The sequence below is a fragment of the Drosophila hydei genome, unplaced genomic scaffold (genome assembly GCF_003285905.1).
Source record: "Drosophila hydei strain 15085-1641.00,03,60 unplaced genomic scaffold, DhydRS2 tig00008114-arrow-pilon, whole genome shotgun sequence".
In the NCBI taxonomy this organism is placed as follows: domain Eukaryota; kingdom Metazoa; phylum Arthropoda; class Insecta; order Diptera; family Drosophilidae; genus Drosophila; species Drosophila hydei.
Window position 1 is genome coordinate 1822706 of NW_022045827.1, and position 16828 is coordinate 1839533.

The following is a 16828-nucleotide window of genomic DNA, read 5'->3' on the forward strand; positions in this document are numbered from 1 at the left end:
CTTAAGACAGTTAACGACATCATATGCCAAGTCAGCGAGGTCAGATGAACTTGCATTGCGGTAAAAGGGCGAGCGGGGAGAGGCGAATGTGGGAACTGTTTTCCCAAAAATTATATGCCGCATGAAGCCTGTGCAGAACTTTATGCGCTTTTCATTCAGCGCATAATTTTAAGGAGCAGTGGCTGGGGGACAGTCAGCGCCAAAACGAGCAGATGCAACTCGAGAGGACGAAGTGCGCGTTGCCGGTTTGAGGAAACCAATTTGTGGTAATTGTCGTGAAATTGCAATTTCTGCAACTGTAATGGGCCAAGTGCAGCTACAGTTGCGCCACAGTCGAAAAGCGAGACGGGCCGTGACTTGGTTAAATGAGGTTCCAGCAAGTGTAATTCGCTAAGAAAGCTGTGCGTGGGTGGTAAAGTGGGTGTCAGAGCAGCTGCGTTGAGCTGAAATAATGCAGTGGCCGTTAAGGTCTATGGATGTCGAGCGATTGCGCGTGTAAATGACAAATATGAGCAGGTTAAGATGCATTTCGTTGCTTAAAAAGGGGTTTAAAAACTAATGAAGGAAGCATAGCTTAAGATACATTGATGTAGAATGCATATATAAAAAATACGATTAAAATGAAGGCAACAAAATATCTTCTCATTCAAGTAAATAATGCAGATTTGAGTTACAAAATAAATAACTTCAATAAAACTATTTTAATAATTTTATTTGCTATTATATTAAGTACTTAAGTAGTTTATTGAAGGCTTTTTTGGCTTCTAAAATATTTAAGCTTCTCTAGAATTTGATTATTGTTTATAATAAGAATCGATGGCAAATGAAGTTTTCGTTGTACTTTTGGCAATTCATAATAGGCATTTCTTTAAATTCTTAAAATTCACAGAGCTTGAGTGATCCATCTGATACTTTCAACCAAGTCTGGTATTATAGACCTTCATTTGCTGCAAGCTCATTAAGTTGATAAGTTTAGTTGCTCATATGGAATGCACTAAAATATATATTGTGTTTCAAATGAAGTGGATACGAGCTGGCAGCACCCTAATGCCGCCATATATTGATGATGCTTTATCGTTAGCACAATTTACGGCATGCCAGAGGCAGCAAGTGCGCATTCGCAGATACAATGCAGATACTTGCAGATACTTATAGATACTTGGCTTGGCTTTGCCAGCTTTATCGGTGCAAAATCACGTGCGCATAAAACTTTCCAATCAGCGATGGTCGCTCTCCTCTCTCTCTCTCTCTCTCTTAAGCACACACACATATATGGCAGCTGCAAAAGAGGTGCTTAACAAGCTCTCAGCAACAACATCGTCGCACCTGTCGCTGAGTCAGTTGCAATAAGTTGGTTCGTTTTTATTCTTTTCTCATTTTTTTGTCATAGTTTTCGTTATCTTTTGCTAGCGAGAAAGTTGGAACTTGAAATGGCAAATCCATACAATAAATATATAAAATGTTACTTTCTGTGTCACACCTGAACTAACCTCAAATAAATTTCTCGCACATGTGTCAGGCAGGCTGGCAGGCAGGTGAGCAGGTGAGCAGGCGAACAGGCGAGCTGCAAACAAAAGAGTGAACAAAGTGCAATTCATATGTGTGTATGTATTTAGCACAAGGAGTGTGTGGAAAAACTTTCCGTTCGATAAGAGACCAGCGGGCAAGACCAGAGGCTGTAGCTGAGTGCTATGCGTCGCATGTATCCCCCATACCCCTTACTCCAGCTGCAACCTTCGTCTTGCAGGCGAAACGCAACAATTTCCAATCACTTCCGTTGCAGCGACACAATTTTCTATATTTATACTTTACGACAGCAGTTCGAAAGCTGCTCCCACCCCTAAAAAAGGCTAAAGAGGGCCAACAAAAAAATATGTAGAGTAGCCAAAACATGGCGAAAGCTGAATACCCTAAATACCCCCAAAATTCAGACTAGATTCTATAAAAACTATCTATGAATTACAAAAGACAACTTGCCTAAAGGATGAACATAAAAAAGCTGGCAAATATTTTTTTAAAAAATAACTAATATATAATTTATAAAATATATTTTCTGCAAAATGATTTTCACTTTTTTTTAGACTAACCACATTCCATAGCTAACTAAACTTCAGTTAGGGTATTTTGCAACTGGTTTGAAGGCACGCTTAGTTTATTTTTGAAGCCAGCTTCAGTTGGAATTGGTTACCAACGCCTCCTTTTGTTGCCATTCTCCTTTTCTCTGCCCTACTCAAATGGCACCACGTTGCGTATGAGTGTTGTCTGTGCAACGGAAACTTTGGGAGCGCTTCTCTAAAGTGTTGCAAAATGAAAAGTTTTCATGCGCTTTGTTGTTGCAATGATTCGATTTGTTGCGATTGCGTTTTTAGTCTTTTGCATGTGCGCTCCAAAACTTTTGCCCGCCCCTCGCACCCAAACTAAACGGGAACTGAGTGGGTGGGCTATGGGCGCACGTTGCGTATGCGTATTGTGCTTGGGCCAAGATAAAGCAAGCAATTGCCATGCAAAAACTTTGCACACAAATACCCTACTGGGGCGAGCCTGAGCAGCAATCGAGCTTTGTTCCTTGGATTTATTGTTGCAACTTAAAGTTATTTCCGCTTGCAGCTGCAGCAGCTGTTTGTCAATTGCGCAGAAAACGACTTTAAAAGTTGCTGCCTGATTAATTATGGTTAATATATTCTATAAATATTACGCATACGACATGTTAAATCAGTTGCATTTTATTATTTACCCAAGCGTCCTCAACCACTCAATGCTGCAGTCAACAAATTGAGGCAGTCAACATGGAACATGGAAGCTGGAGTTGCATACTCCAAACACACACAAACACACACACAGCAACAAACTGCCTTAAAAGCATAATTATGAATTGTTGTTGGTCATTAAGTTGTGCTTCACAAATGGTAAATAAAAAAGAGTTTGAAATGAATGACGAATGCAGCATACTCTCTATAGGCTCTAGAGCAGTCAAAGTAAAAGTCTGACAAATTGGCTGTAGGACTCTTACAGTCAAAGAATATACTCCTCGAACTTTATAGTTTGATCAGCAGAAATGTCTTTTATATATTCAAATAAAATATAATAAAAAATATAACATATATTATTTCATATTCAATATGATTTTAAAGTCTCTTCTGCTCTAAATAATTTATTTATATAATATATTATTAATTAATTGTATTTCTAAAACCTGTATACCCCTCTTCCACTCACTCTTGCAGCGCTTGCAAAACAATTAAAATTGTCATCATGTTGTTCGCTTCTTTCTGCTCTCCCGCCCTTCTCTCACTGCTACTTGAACATTTACCACTTGAACTTTGCATTTATATAAATTTCTAACAATTCTTTTTACATTTTTTTGTTGTACAATTTTTATATAATTTACTATGTATTTTGTTGTTATTTGCAGAGCGAAAACTTTTCGTTGGCATGCTGAATAAAAAATATACGGAAGCCGATGTGAGGCAACTGTTCACGGGCCACGGCACCATCGAGGAGTGCACGGTGCTGCGGGATCAGGTGGGGCAGAGCAAGGGCTGCGCCTTCGTAACATTCGCAACCAAACAGAATGCCATTGGGGCGATCAAGGTAAGTTCAAATTATGTACTTGCATATAGAGAATACTATCAAATAGTAGATCGGCCTGCTAAAGCTCGTTTAAAGCTTTAAGCCTGTAATTTGTGTGTCTGTGTAAAAGTATCTGTGTTGGCCGCATCGCAAAACTGTCGCAATGATTAATTGCTGTGGCGGCAAGAGTCGCGCATATAAAACACGATGCTCCACGGCAACATAAAGCGAGAAACTTGCATTTAAGAGCTGCTTAACCCGAAGATACCCTAATAGGCTGCAGGCACTTCTATTAAAGTTAATGCACAAGAAAACAAAAATAAATATTTATGCAAAAATCATTTGTGCATTGAACTCGAAAATTGACTGTCTTCTTAAACAGTTTTAAAAAAATGTTTATGAAAAATAAATTTAAATACTGGTTTCAATTTATTCCATGCACTTCTTCTAGTGTTTCTTTCAGCTAATTCCATTTTGTAGTGGAGCAGCTCAATAAAATTTGTATTATATATATATATTACGTATATATATATTACGTGGACTACTTCCACAGATTCTTTTTATTGAAACTAGCTAAATATAAAAGGGAATATAATTACTTGCAGCTTTATTTACCTAAGTCTTGTAATTTCTACAAAATTAACCCCCAATATCAATCCTATTCTTATTTAACAGTACATCAATTAGTTGATTGAAGACTTATATAAGTTACATGAGGATTCTAAAACATTATGCCTATTAGTCTAGCATATCTTACTCACGTCTAAATGACTGAGCATAAACCGCATGCAGCTGCAACAACAACAACAACAACAACAAACAAAATGCAACAACAGCAGCGGCAACAGGAAGTAGAAATGCAAGCAAGACGCCGCCGCTGGCAGCGGAAGAAGTCAACGGCAATGCTTTTGCCAGAGCAGAGAGCCAAACAGATTCCATAGCAAAAGCCATGTGCCCCAGCCTGCAATGGTCACACACACAGACACACTCACACACACTAACGTGTCACACACTAATGCAAGTTTTGTGCCGGAAACAGGCAAAATTACAAACTTCCGACAGGCAAACACAAACACATGTAAAGCACACACCAAAAGCAACTGAAGAGTGGGAGCCTCCTGTGTGTGAGTGTGCGTGGTAGGTTGTGTTTAGGGTGGACCAAAGTGTGGGCGACTCAAACATGTTGTCTCTGTGTCTGTGCATTGCACATAATTTGTCGCCTTTTGCAAGATGAATGTGTTGCGGGCGAGCTGCATTATATACAAGCCGACAAATACATATATATATATATAAATATATATATAAGTACATATATAGACATGTATGTATTTGTTGTGCAATTTTAATGCATTTGAAGTCAAATTACTGAATGCGAAGCACGCACCAAGCCAAACGCAATGAGCTGCTGCTGCTGCTGTTGCTGCTGGCCAAATGATTTGGCAAGTCAGCGCTGTATAGCTGAGAGAGGAAGGGTTAAGAGACGCGGGGGTGGTAAGTGGGCTTAAGGGCTAACAGCGGGCGTGGCTAGTAGCTGCAAGTCATTGCAGTCCATTGACGCCTGAAAGTATGCAATGCCGAGCGAGCGAGCGAACCAAGAGCGAAATACATTTAATATTAATGTGCCATGTTTGTAAAGCCAGCAATTTATTTTGCCACAGCCACGCCCACCCAACAGTTGTCTCTGCTTCATCTTCCTTTCTAGTGGTTGTTGCTGCTGTGTATTTTTTTATATATATATTTTTTTTAAGCAAATGATGATACACAATTTTTCATCACATGCAGATTTGCTCCTCGCGCTAATTTGTCAAGTGTTTCTGGGCACTTGGCTCGGACTGTAAAGTGGAATTTCATGTTGATTACCAGGTCATTTAACTCGTTTTTTTTTTATATTTTCGCCCAGCTGAGCAGAGACTGACAGGCAAAAGAAATGTTGAATACAAAAATGTTTTGCTGGGTAACTAAAAAACTGAATTTCGTTTCTTTGTGGCTTAAAGAAAACATTTTTCGTTGATTTTCTTAAGAAAAAACTTTCAGAAAATGTCTTAAATCAATTGCTAGTTCTATCAAGAGTTGCATATCTTTAAGTAAATTGTATAGAGTTTTATTTAATCGGCACTTTTATGCACAAATGGCAAATTGAACTTCATTCATCTGATAAACTTCTTAAGTACATAAAATTAATTCAAATAAAATACTTTTATTAATCGTCGAGCTTAATTAATCATTGCTCCTTGGCTAATACCAACTTAAACTATAGTGTTTGAGTCAAAGAGAAAAGTTTTGTCACCTTGGCACAATTTTTCTGTGTGAGCCAAAGAAGACTTCAGACTCTTCAAGTTATGCTGCTGAACATACATTTGTCAGCCAATAATCTCTATCAATATAAATCAGATTTCATCAAACTCAGCTGTTTCAGACAATTTTTAAAAGAACACAAAAAACTATTGCACTATATAGAACAACTTCCATTTAGCTGTTCGCATTTCTTTTTCTAACTTTTTGGCTTCCCAACAAGGTTATTACGACAAGCAACTTTAGCGACCTGTTTAAAAACTCGGAAATTTGCCTAATTACTTTGTTGCCAGCAGCAGGATGCGACACTGTAAATGCAAGAACAACAACAACAGTAACAACAACAACAGTTGCAGTAACAGCAGCAGCCGGTCATAAAAGTCGCGCCGCAGCCGCAAGAATTATAGTCAATGTAATTAAAGAGCACTTCTGTTGACTGTGCCAGAACACCCTGATGGCCAGGCTCAGAGCACTGGCAGCACCAGTCAGCCAGGCCGGCTGGGAGTGTGACTCCCCAGGCAGACCCAAGAGCCCACAGCCACAGCAGCCAGAATTTCACAAACTGTCGGCCCGGCCACAATTGAGCGGAAGTTGGCGAGGCTCGTCGCCTGGTCTCAATGATAAAGTCTACATAAACCGGGAAATGACTAAAGTGGCTTGGGCCCATTCCGTTGCAAGCCCTCAACTCATACCCGAGCCGCCCCTAGCAACCTCCGAGCATCCTCTTGAGCGGAACTGCATCTAATGCCGCGCGCGATTTGGCCTGGTTTATGTTTTAGTTTCGTGTCCATTTGTTTGTTTTGTTGGGCTTAGTAAAAGGTGTAAATTAAGTCGCTTAGGCTAAATTGCTGCGGTCTGTAGCAGCAGAAGCAGTCAGGCTGATCCTGTAGCAGGAAGCTTTGCCCAGGCGGCGGCTTTGTTATTGCTCCAGCTTAAGTTCGCGTCATTATTATTTTCTTCTGGCCATAAAACTTATGAAAACAACTAAAGTTGTTTTAGCTGCTGCCTGCTTGAGTCATTGCTGCACACAAATTGTACTTCGAGTGGCGTAGCCAAAGCCTGAAAATGGGGCAAAGACGTTCAATGGAACGTAATTCAAGTGGAAAAGAAGCATTTTATAAGTTAAGATTGGTAAATAAATGCTTAAACATTAAGGTCACTAGAAATAAAAGTTTAGTACTTCGCTTAAATCTACATAAGTTTATATTCAAATTATTGCTGGAAATAAATTTATCAAAAAATTAATGTATTCCGCTATGTGAATCATTCCATCAATCCCACAACTAACTGGCTTATTAGACAGTTCATTAATCTGTGATCTTTTAGCTGTTATCAGTAAAACTGTTAATCATTCAAATTATTCATAAGTTAGCCAATTAATCAATCCAACAATCAATGTCAATCAAACTACTTTATAAAGCAATCAATAAGTCTGTTAATTCTGTTATTCAGTCAGTCAATCAACCAGTTTATCAGTCAGTCCATCAATCATAAGTCAATCAATCTTCTAGTATATAATTTAACCAATAAGTCTGACAATTATTCAGTCAGTCAATAAACTAGCCGAGCGGACAGTTAATCAATCCGTCAGTTATCAGTTATTCGATGGGTAAATCCTTTCTCTTCTATAACATTATCTCTCAATCAATCAGTCAATTAGAATATTCATGAATTTACACTAACTTTATATACAACCCTCGTCGTTTCAGGCCCTGCATCAGAGCCAGACCATGGAAGGCTGTTCGGCGCCTCTGGTCGTTAAGTTCGCCGACACACAAAAGGAGAAGGATCAAAAGAAGATGCAACAGCTGCAGGCTATATGCGGCATCAGTGCACTGACACAACCGCCCAGTGGCGCTGCAGCAGCGGCTGCCACGCCGACAGCGAATACGGCAACAGCGCTGATTGCTGCAGCGCCGGCAGCGCAACGCCCGAATCCATCGATGGCCGCTGCATTGGCAGGTGTGCCGCCGGTGCAGAGCGGCGGTGCTGGAGCACAGACAGCGACGCTTGTTACAGTGCCGACGACGGCAGCATTGAACGCCTCTTTGGCCCCGGCATTGCTTGGCAGCAGTCCGCATCATGCCCAGACGCCGGGCGCAGCGGCAGCAGCAGCAGCAGCTGCCTATCTCAGCGCCGATCCAACGGCTCACTTGCAGCTCTATCAGCAGATGCAGCCCTACGGACTACTGCCGGCCCACTATCTGCAAGGTGAGTGTGCAAGGTTCGAACCCTGGCCAAAATAGTTAGCCAATAAGCCCCCGAAAAAATATCCAATCGGAACGTACCCTCAGCTCAGTTAGTCATTGCCATAAACAGAAAAAACCACAGTGTTTCCTTTTCCATCTCTACCTCTACCTCTCTATCTCTCTCTCTCTCTCTCTCGCTCTCTCTCTGTGTCTCTTTATCTATCTCTCTCTTTCTCTGTCTACATTTGTCGCTATATATATTTCTATTTTACTTTGTTTCTTACACGTTTTGCTCGATAAAAAAGTTCCTCAACTATTTCTCGTGTTAATTGCGCGCACTTTGTGACTTGTTCTTTTCGTATATATTTTAATTTTTTTTGCAATCAAATATCAATTTTGTTGTTCTATTTAATTGCGTGTTTAGTTGTACCCATTACCAAACAATTTGTTTAACTATTTTTCGTACTTATCTATCAATTTATCTGTTTCGTTTCGCCATTGAAATTTGTTGTTTACCTGGAATTTTAATTAGTTAGCGCTTAGTTTTGTGTGTAATGTTATATTGTTTTTTTTTTTTATGTGTGTGAATTCGAATTTGGTAAGGAAGCAATCGAAGAGGTTAAACAAGACAAAGGAAATGATTGGCATCTGGAAGAAACAGCAAAGAAAAGCCGCATTGAATGAGCTGCAATTGTTGAGTTGAGTTGAGGTCAATAAATTGAATAGATTTTAATATAGATACTACGGAAAAGTCATTTATATTTTACTCTTATTTTTAAACAAAAAAAATTGTTTGAAAATATTTTTTGAGCGAATTTTTGTCAAGGAAATCTTATTTAAAATACAAAAAGCTTTGACTTGATTATTTTGGCATATATGTATAGTAAAATTTCAAACTATTGCTTATCGGCTAAAAAAATATCGATTCGATATAGAATTTGAATCTAACAATTCAATTATTTTGTCTTTAAGCCATATTACAGCTGAGCTTAGCTAAATAATCTGCTTTGTTAAGCAACAGATTTTATTTATATAAAACTAAGTACGCCCAGATTATTTCAGTCAATCTAGTTAGCTTTAATAAATCTTCATTTTACGTTGGGTCTACAGGTAATTCATTTTCCACTATATTTCATAGCGCTTCCTGGAAGATAAATGACTTTAAATGTGGCAAGCTAAGCGCCTCTACACAGCAGTCATTTGTTGAACATTTAAAAAAGTAAACAAGAATTAATGTACAAGTTGCAAATGCTAGCGATTTTTTCTATTATTTATTTTTGTTGTTTCTCCCCTTTAAACTCTGTCGTCGCTTCATTTATAACAGGCGACTTTTCGACTGACACAAAGTCAGCTAAAGGGAAACTAACAAAGACATGAATAACAGTTGAACAGGAGGCAGAGGCAGGCACCTACAGCCCCTACAACATCTCTCCACACACAGCTGGCGTCTCTTCAGTCATTTGCAAGCGACAACTGTCAAATAATTAATTTCAATTTAAGCAAACGAAATTTACATAAATGTAGAACAGAGCGTAAAAAACAAGAGAAAAAGAATACAGATATATATATATATATATATAAATATATATATATATATATATATATATATATATATATATGAAAAACAATGTTAAGGTAGGGTAGCTACGAGTGGGTTTTGGAGAGCAGGCCGGACTAAAGAGCATGATGAATAAAACAAAAATTCTAATAGGATTAAAAGGTGGACAGGCGCTGGCAATGGCCAAGGCATTGCACAGATTTCAGGCCAAAGATATACAACAACAACAATAGCAGCAGCAGAAAAAAGAAACACGCACACATAGTTAAAGCTACAGACAGACACCAATACTGCGACACGTACGCGGCGTCAATGTGAACGTGTTGCATATGCAACGGCGCTTCATTAGAATGACCAGCGTGCCACGCCCATACCGAACAGCACTACAGACAGCCCAACTCTCAACTCTTGTCTGGCCGTCCAACTCCATCTGTCCATCTGTCTGGCCAGTCTCGACGACGTGAACATTTTGCGCATAACAAATCAAGCACAAGAGTTGCCAACAACAACAAAAAGAACCAAAAGAATCACAGACAGCCAAATGTTGAGCGACGCGTGATGTAATCGTAAAAAAAAAATGAAGTTGATGTAACTTTTTTTACATTGGTGATACTTTGAATGCTCTTCGAGAATTTCTATAATATATAAATAAAATATATAATATTAAACAAATATATAATATATATTTCCTAAATTCAACTAAAGAAAGCCAACTTTGAATACTTCAAATTATTTTCCATTGTTAAAAGACTTATGTTTTCTGAAAAGAATTCAAACAGATTTTCAAATTATTTATCAGACAAAGTCGAATCCAATATAATGAGCTCATTGACCGATTGATGAATCTGAATATCTAGTTAGTTACTTTTTATATAGTATCAACTTTCAAAAATATTAATTAGCAATAATTAATTGGCTTCTTGATTGACTTATTGTGTGATTGATAACCCATACAAACAAAGTAGCCAAGTATTTTTTTATTAAAAAGAAACCATCAAGAATCATTAAAAGCTTAACCTTCTGACTATTTGACTTAAATTAACTGATTGACGAAGTGATTGCTAATCAAGCCTTAGAGTCTAATATCTTCGTAATCTTTGATAAAATGACTACATATCAACGTGATTGACTGATTGAATAAATGAGCAGCTCAGCATCTCTAATTGCCCAGTGTCACAAGCTTCATGACAAAGTTAATGGACGCTACGACAAAAGCAGTATTTTGCAGTTGGGTGGTGGCAAATGAGAAACAGTTAACGACAACGGTAAGCGGTGCCAGCCAAGGGCAGAGATGGGCAGTTAGAGGCAACTTAGAGCGACGTATGCCACTTGAATAACAAATGACGTTTTTTAAATGTCAGCAACGGACGCCGAGACACAAACTTGGACTCTAAATGGGGGCGCTCCCTGATGGTCAGCAAATGTATGGGACGTGCCTTTTATGTTAGAGGCAGAGAGCAAAAAAAAAAATAGAAATCCGCCTTTTGGTTAAGTGTGCAACCTGTAAATGTGGCAGATTTAACCAATTTACGTTAAAAGTTTCCATGAAGAACTTTTCTCGCTCGCACTTAAATTAGTGGAAAAACTTCTTACACAGGAGGCGTGGCAGTTGCTAATTATTTAATATGGTATGAGAGCATGTGCAGTGCTAGGCAAACGCCTTTGTGTGTGCTTTAGCAAAATTTTTATTAAAAAAAAATTGTGCTTTTGCCCACACGTCTGGCATATTTGGACTTGCAATTTTTACAAGCCATGCCAAGACCCCGAGGCAGCGCAGCATCAAAGGCAGCGCAGGTGAGGCCTAAGAAAGACATAAGAATTGCCAGAGGCAGTGAGTAGCAGTAGAAGGAGGCGAGCGCTTATAATACCCAATAGCTTCGGGCCACTGACGAGGACACTGGCATGTAAACAAATGCACAAGACAGAAAGGATGAAAAAAGGAAGAGAAAAAACACAGTTAGATTACACTGGAAAGAAAAAGGTGTGCTAAAATATGAGAAAATAAATACATCGCAAAGTGAGAATGAAATTCTGGTTTTTATGTTAATAGCTCATCTAATTTCAAGCCCTAAGCTGCTGTTCCTTAAGTTGGTGGTCTTAATCATTTATTTATTTCACAAAATTCCAGTTTTAATATGCTTCGATGCTTAATGTAAAGAAACTTCTTCGTCTTCTCTCTGTGCACCATAGGCCACAGGTGAAGCGCACTTAAAATTTCTATGAAGACGACAAATCCCCAAAGGGTTAACCGGGTGATAGCAAAAAGTATAGACTTAGTAATAAAAAACGCATTGTCTATGATAGTTGAAATAATGGCTTTTCCAGCAGCCAACTTGCAGCTCATTCAAAGGGAAATTTGCTCTAAAATGAAGAAAAAATAACAAAATTTGTAAAATAAGCAGAAAGGTATCTAAAAACTCTGCCTGTTTTGTTGAATGTTGTGCCCCATGTCTGTGCTCATCTATATTTGTGGGCATGCCACATACACACTCACACACACACACGCTCATATGTAAACACACACACACACACCCACGTGCCTGGCAGTCTATGTGTCGCTCGCTCCTTCTCTCCCCCTCTAGCTTGTACTCTACCTTCTGTTCAGGAGTCCTTCGTTTTGTGTAGCTGCTTGCCAACTAATGTAGTAACAATTCTAAAGATTTCGTTGCAACATCAATTCGCAGTTGATTAGCGCCCTAAGAACCAACCGCCATGCCTTTCATTCCGAGCAGCCTTTTTACTTTAGAGCCTTTTAATGCAAATGCATTTATTAATTTATTTTTAATTTAATTATTTAGCTATTATTATATGTCTAACTGCATTTGAAACTGAATTTATGTCTATGCGTTTTTAGTAATTTTTGTTTATTTTATTAATTTTTATTTCAAATATTTTACAATTATTTTAATGAATTTATATTTTTTATTTTGTCAAAATTTTGAATTTTTTATTTTCTAAATTATTTGATTTCGGTTTCATTTTCTTCATTTTTTCTATTATTTTGTTTTTGTTTTTAAAATTATTTTTTTTATTTGTTTGCCCTTTTATGTTTATTTATGTTTTATGATTTGTATGTTATATATATTTACATGAAAAATGAAAAAATCAAATTTCAACAAAATTAATTTTTAATTTCTTGTAAATGTAAATAATCCAATTGGGTGTGTGTTTTCTTCTATGTTTTTTATATATATAAATATTCGTTGAACATTTTTTGGTATGTCTATGATTGACTCTGTGGTCATGTACAAAAACAAATCAATCAATCAATCAATCAATCAACCAACTCAACCAAACCTTACAACCATAAACCAAAACTCAAAAACTGTACAAAAAAAAAAAAAAACAAAAACAAAAATATGGAAACTGAAAACAGGACTAAATTTCCACCCATCGGATAACAGTGCCCACCACGGCCAACACGGCCCATCATCCGGCGCTGCCGCCAGCACAGCAGCAGCATCTCTATCGGCTGCAGGCGCCGCCGCCGCCGCAGCTGCAGCAGCAGCAGCTGTCTCCGGGCCACCCGCATCAGCAACAGCAGGCGCACCACCCCCAGCATCATCATCTCTCCCACTTGGCATCGCATCATCCGCATCCGGCTACAGCGGCGGCGGCGGCGGCAGCTGCAGCGGGAGTCTCGCTGCCGCCGGGCATGCTCCTGGCACTGGACTGCTCACCAGTGCATCCATGTCTATGCAGAATCTGGTAACATTGCTCAATGCTAGCCAGCACAGCAACAGCAGCGGCATCAGCAGCCTCAGTCACAGCCATCGCCTCCACAGCAGCAACAGCAACAACAGCAACAATAGCAACAGCAACAACAACAGCCACATACCCAACAGCAGCAACATTCTCAGTAGTCATCAACGTCAGCTTGGAGCCAGCTTTGCGCCCAGCGCTGGACAATTGGTCACGCATGCGCATCACAATTTAAATTTGGCACAGCTAATGGGCGTGGCACCGCCACCGCCGCCAGCGAGCGCCAGCCAAACGCTCACGCTGAGCGCGCTCTGTAAGTAGATGCCAATCTCTTTGTATGTATATGTATTTCTGTGTACGTATGTCTGTCTGTGTATGTGTGTATGTGTGTCTAATTGCAGCGGGCGTGAAAGTGTGTATATAACTGTTAACTGTCTGTTTGAAAGTGTGTGTACTAAAAGTGCATTTAAAAATAACGCCTGCACAGCCACCCACACACACCCAAAACACGCCTCCACATTCCTGCAGCTATATGCCGCCTGCATGCGCCTTACCCTGCCCCCGCCCCAAAATTATAACCCGTATACTAATAAAAAAATAACTCAATGCCGAGTCTACACAAAACAGTTACCCCCAAAACTATGTTACAACTAATTGCAAATTTAACAAAAAAATCCCCCCAAATCCAAAATACATACATGCATATATGTTCTAAATTACAGTTGTAATTCGATCAAAAGAATATTTTATATACTATTGATATTTTTTTAAATAAATTTTTTATTTCCAAAAGTTTTTCAGATCATGTCAAGGCTTTAAAACAGTTGAAAGTTTGATATATTTGACTATAAAAATATTCATATTTAATGTTGGAAAAAAATATTATAAATAAATATATTTATAATAAAATTCATTTTGATAGATATTTTCATATTTTTTTCTTAGAACAGGTTGTCAGTTAGTTTATTAATCTATATAATAAGTATATATATATATGAATACATATATACATATATATGGACATCAACAATAGCATTAACAAACAACCTAGTGAATGTTTTGATAAAAATAATATTAGAAAATATCTTTAAAAAAATAGGAGACAAAACTATATATAGAAAAAAGAACTATCGATAGTTGCTGTAATAAAAGTTTCGTTACTAATGATATGTCGCTTAATTATCGATTAAATACTATGATCGATATAGAAATATAAAATGATAAATGTTCATATATATCTTAATACCTATATTTATTTCCCAGAGAATTCTTCTTGATTTTATTCATTGCTTAGCAGCTCTCCAATTTATTTCAATTAAAAATTATAAATACAATACTCAGTCCATTTTTTTTATTTACTTCACCCACTTTTTTATCTAGTCAAAACAAATAAATATATCAAATTGAATAAGTTCAAATACGCCCACACAACTTGATTCTAAGCCAGTCACCTGAAAGCCCACCCCCACAAGCGGCCTATTGTTAATTAAAAACACATGTAGTCGTAGCTGGCCCCGTTCCTCCTACCTTCCTTTTGTGTTACCCTTTAAATTTCTGCCTAGTTTTTATTTACATACTCTGTCAATAAAAATTGTTATGCCATAACAACAACAAAAAAGCGTTGAGCAATTTTACAATTTTACAATTTTGACACAGCAAAAAATGCTAAATAAAAACAAATGGAAAAAATCAAATCATGCCACTGACAGAAAGAAAAAAGTTAGAATTGTTGATTGCAAAATAAAAAAAAAATTAAGCTGATATAGTTGGCTGTACTGGACTGGGAGTTACCCTGTAATAGTTAATTTAGCTCTAAAAGCTACCAAAATCGAAATCGATTATTCATAGCAAAAAACCGATGCATAAAATATGTTTAGCTATTCGGCTGTTCAGCAAGAAATATTCTAAGGGTCTATATTTATACTTAGTAATTATACCCTATATTTACACATTATCAATGGGTAATAACAATTTCAAAATCGGAATCCCAGCAGATGCAGAAAATTTATTAAATGCTGCATAAAAGGCTCGAGGCTTCAGAAGTTCGACAATAAACATTGATTTATAGCTATTATTATGATAATAAATGTAATCTAAGCATAGACAAAAAAGTAATAACAAATATATTTGGAATTGGAATCAATTGCTTTAAAGAAAATTAATTTTTATATTATGATATATCCTATATTTTTTGATAGAATTTATTTATAATTCGAATTTGGTGCATTAAAAAAATAGTTTAGGGACATTCTAAACACATTTTTTTATATTTTGTAAGGATTTCATGAAAATTTAATATAGTCTATTTTTTTTAATAATAATTATAATAAGAAGAATCATTGAAACATTTAGTATTCATGTGGTATACTTTGCACACAGCATTTAATAAAAAGAATTAGCTATTGAATTTATATGGACTTATTTCCCAGCACTGATTAGACAGCGAGCTCCAATCAATATTTTGCCCGATTGCCAGCACGCCGCGGGGTATTTTAAAAATTAATATCTCTCTAAATTGTGCACAGAACGCAATAAAATAAAAGTGGAGCGTAAAAAATGTAAAGCCATAATTTGATGGTATATAAAAAATTTTGGCCATGTTTATGATGATTCACATCTCGTTTTTTTGTTCACATGTCGAGTGCACATGAAATGCAAAACTTTCATTGCGTAGCAAGTTTCTGCGCCCTTTTTGCTTTGTTGTTTGTTTCTTTTTGTTTGTTATGTATTACACGTATGTAAATAACAAAAGAAACGAGGAGAAAACGTAATAAATTTTTAGTAGATTACAAAAATTTTCCTGTGCGAGTGTGTTCGTGTGTGTGTGTGTTCCACAAAGCAAAAGGCCAGGTTGAGGGGATTTTGGGTTTTTGGGTTTGGGGGCTCAGCTCAATTAAAAAACAGGCGCCGTGCGCATAACAAAGGCTAACAACAAATTTTTTTATGCTACAACAAAAGGATATATAAAATTTAATAATGTAAGGCTAGCAGCAGGCGAAAAGAAAATAATAATAAAACAACAACAGAAAACGGAGAACAAAAACTAAGAATGAAACGAATTTTTATTATTGGCACGCCGAAGCTTTTATACACTTGTGGGTGGATAGCTTAGCAGCTTTACCTTTGACTAATTGTGCCAAAAGAATTTATAAAATATTTAATAGTAGGTCGATTTGTCTATTCTTTGAAATGAAAAACAAATCGTATAATTGAGAATTTCCATGATTATGCGTTTTTCATATGATATATTTATAAATTTAAACTTTTAAGTTTGTTGAAAGGTCACTAGCACCTTCATATCAAAGCAAGAATATTCTCTGAAAGGGCATAACAAAGGCAAGCCAAGGGTTAACATACATAAAGCGCGGTTTCCATATGCGTTAACTCAGCGTCGCCACATAGACTTGAGTGTTTATGTGTGTGATTCTGTGTATTGTGTGTTTGTGTGTGTGTGAGTGCATGGGCGTGCCCACAAGTTTCTGTTCTTGTCTCTGTTTATCGTGTAATTTGTATTTTT

At 37.3% G+C, this 16828-nt stretch overlaps 1 protein-coding gene across 8 annotated transcripts in view; it reads left to right on the top strand.

Moving 5' to 3' along the window:
- LOC111599103 (CUGBP Elav-like family member 1) overlaps nt 1-16828 on the top strand; it is a 52576-nt gene that overhangs the window by 34222 nt on the left and 1526 nt on the right. For 4 of the 8 annotated variants that reach the window (XM_030224520.1, XM_030224519.1, XM_030224517.1 and 1 more), the window contains exons 3-5: nt 3413-3591; nt 7572-8073; nt 12986-13624. In XM_030224520.1, the coding sequence (XP_030080380.1) occupies nt 3413-3591; nt 7572-8073; nt 12986-13624 (1320 nt within the window). Of the gene's footprint in view, nt 1-3412; nt 3592-7571; nt 8074-12985; nt 13625-16828 lie in introns of those variants that run through there. The other 4 variants (XM_030224523.1, XM_030224522.1, XM_030224521.1 and 1 more) reach the window with 3 other exon arrangements.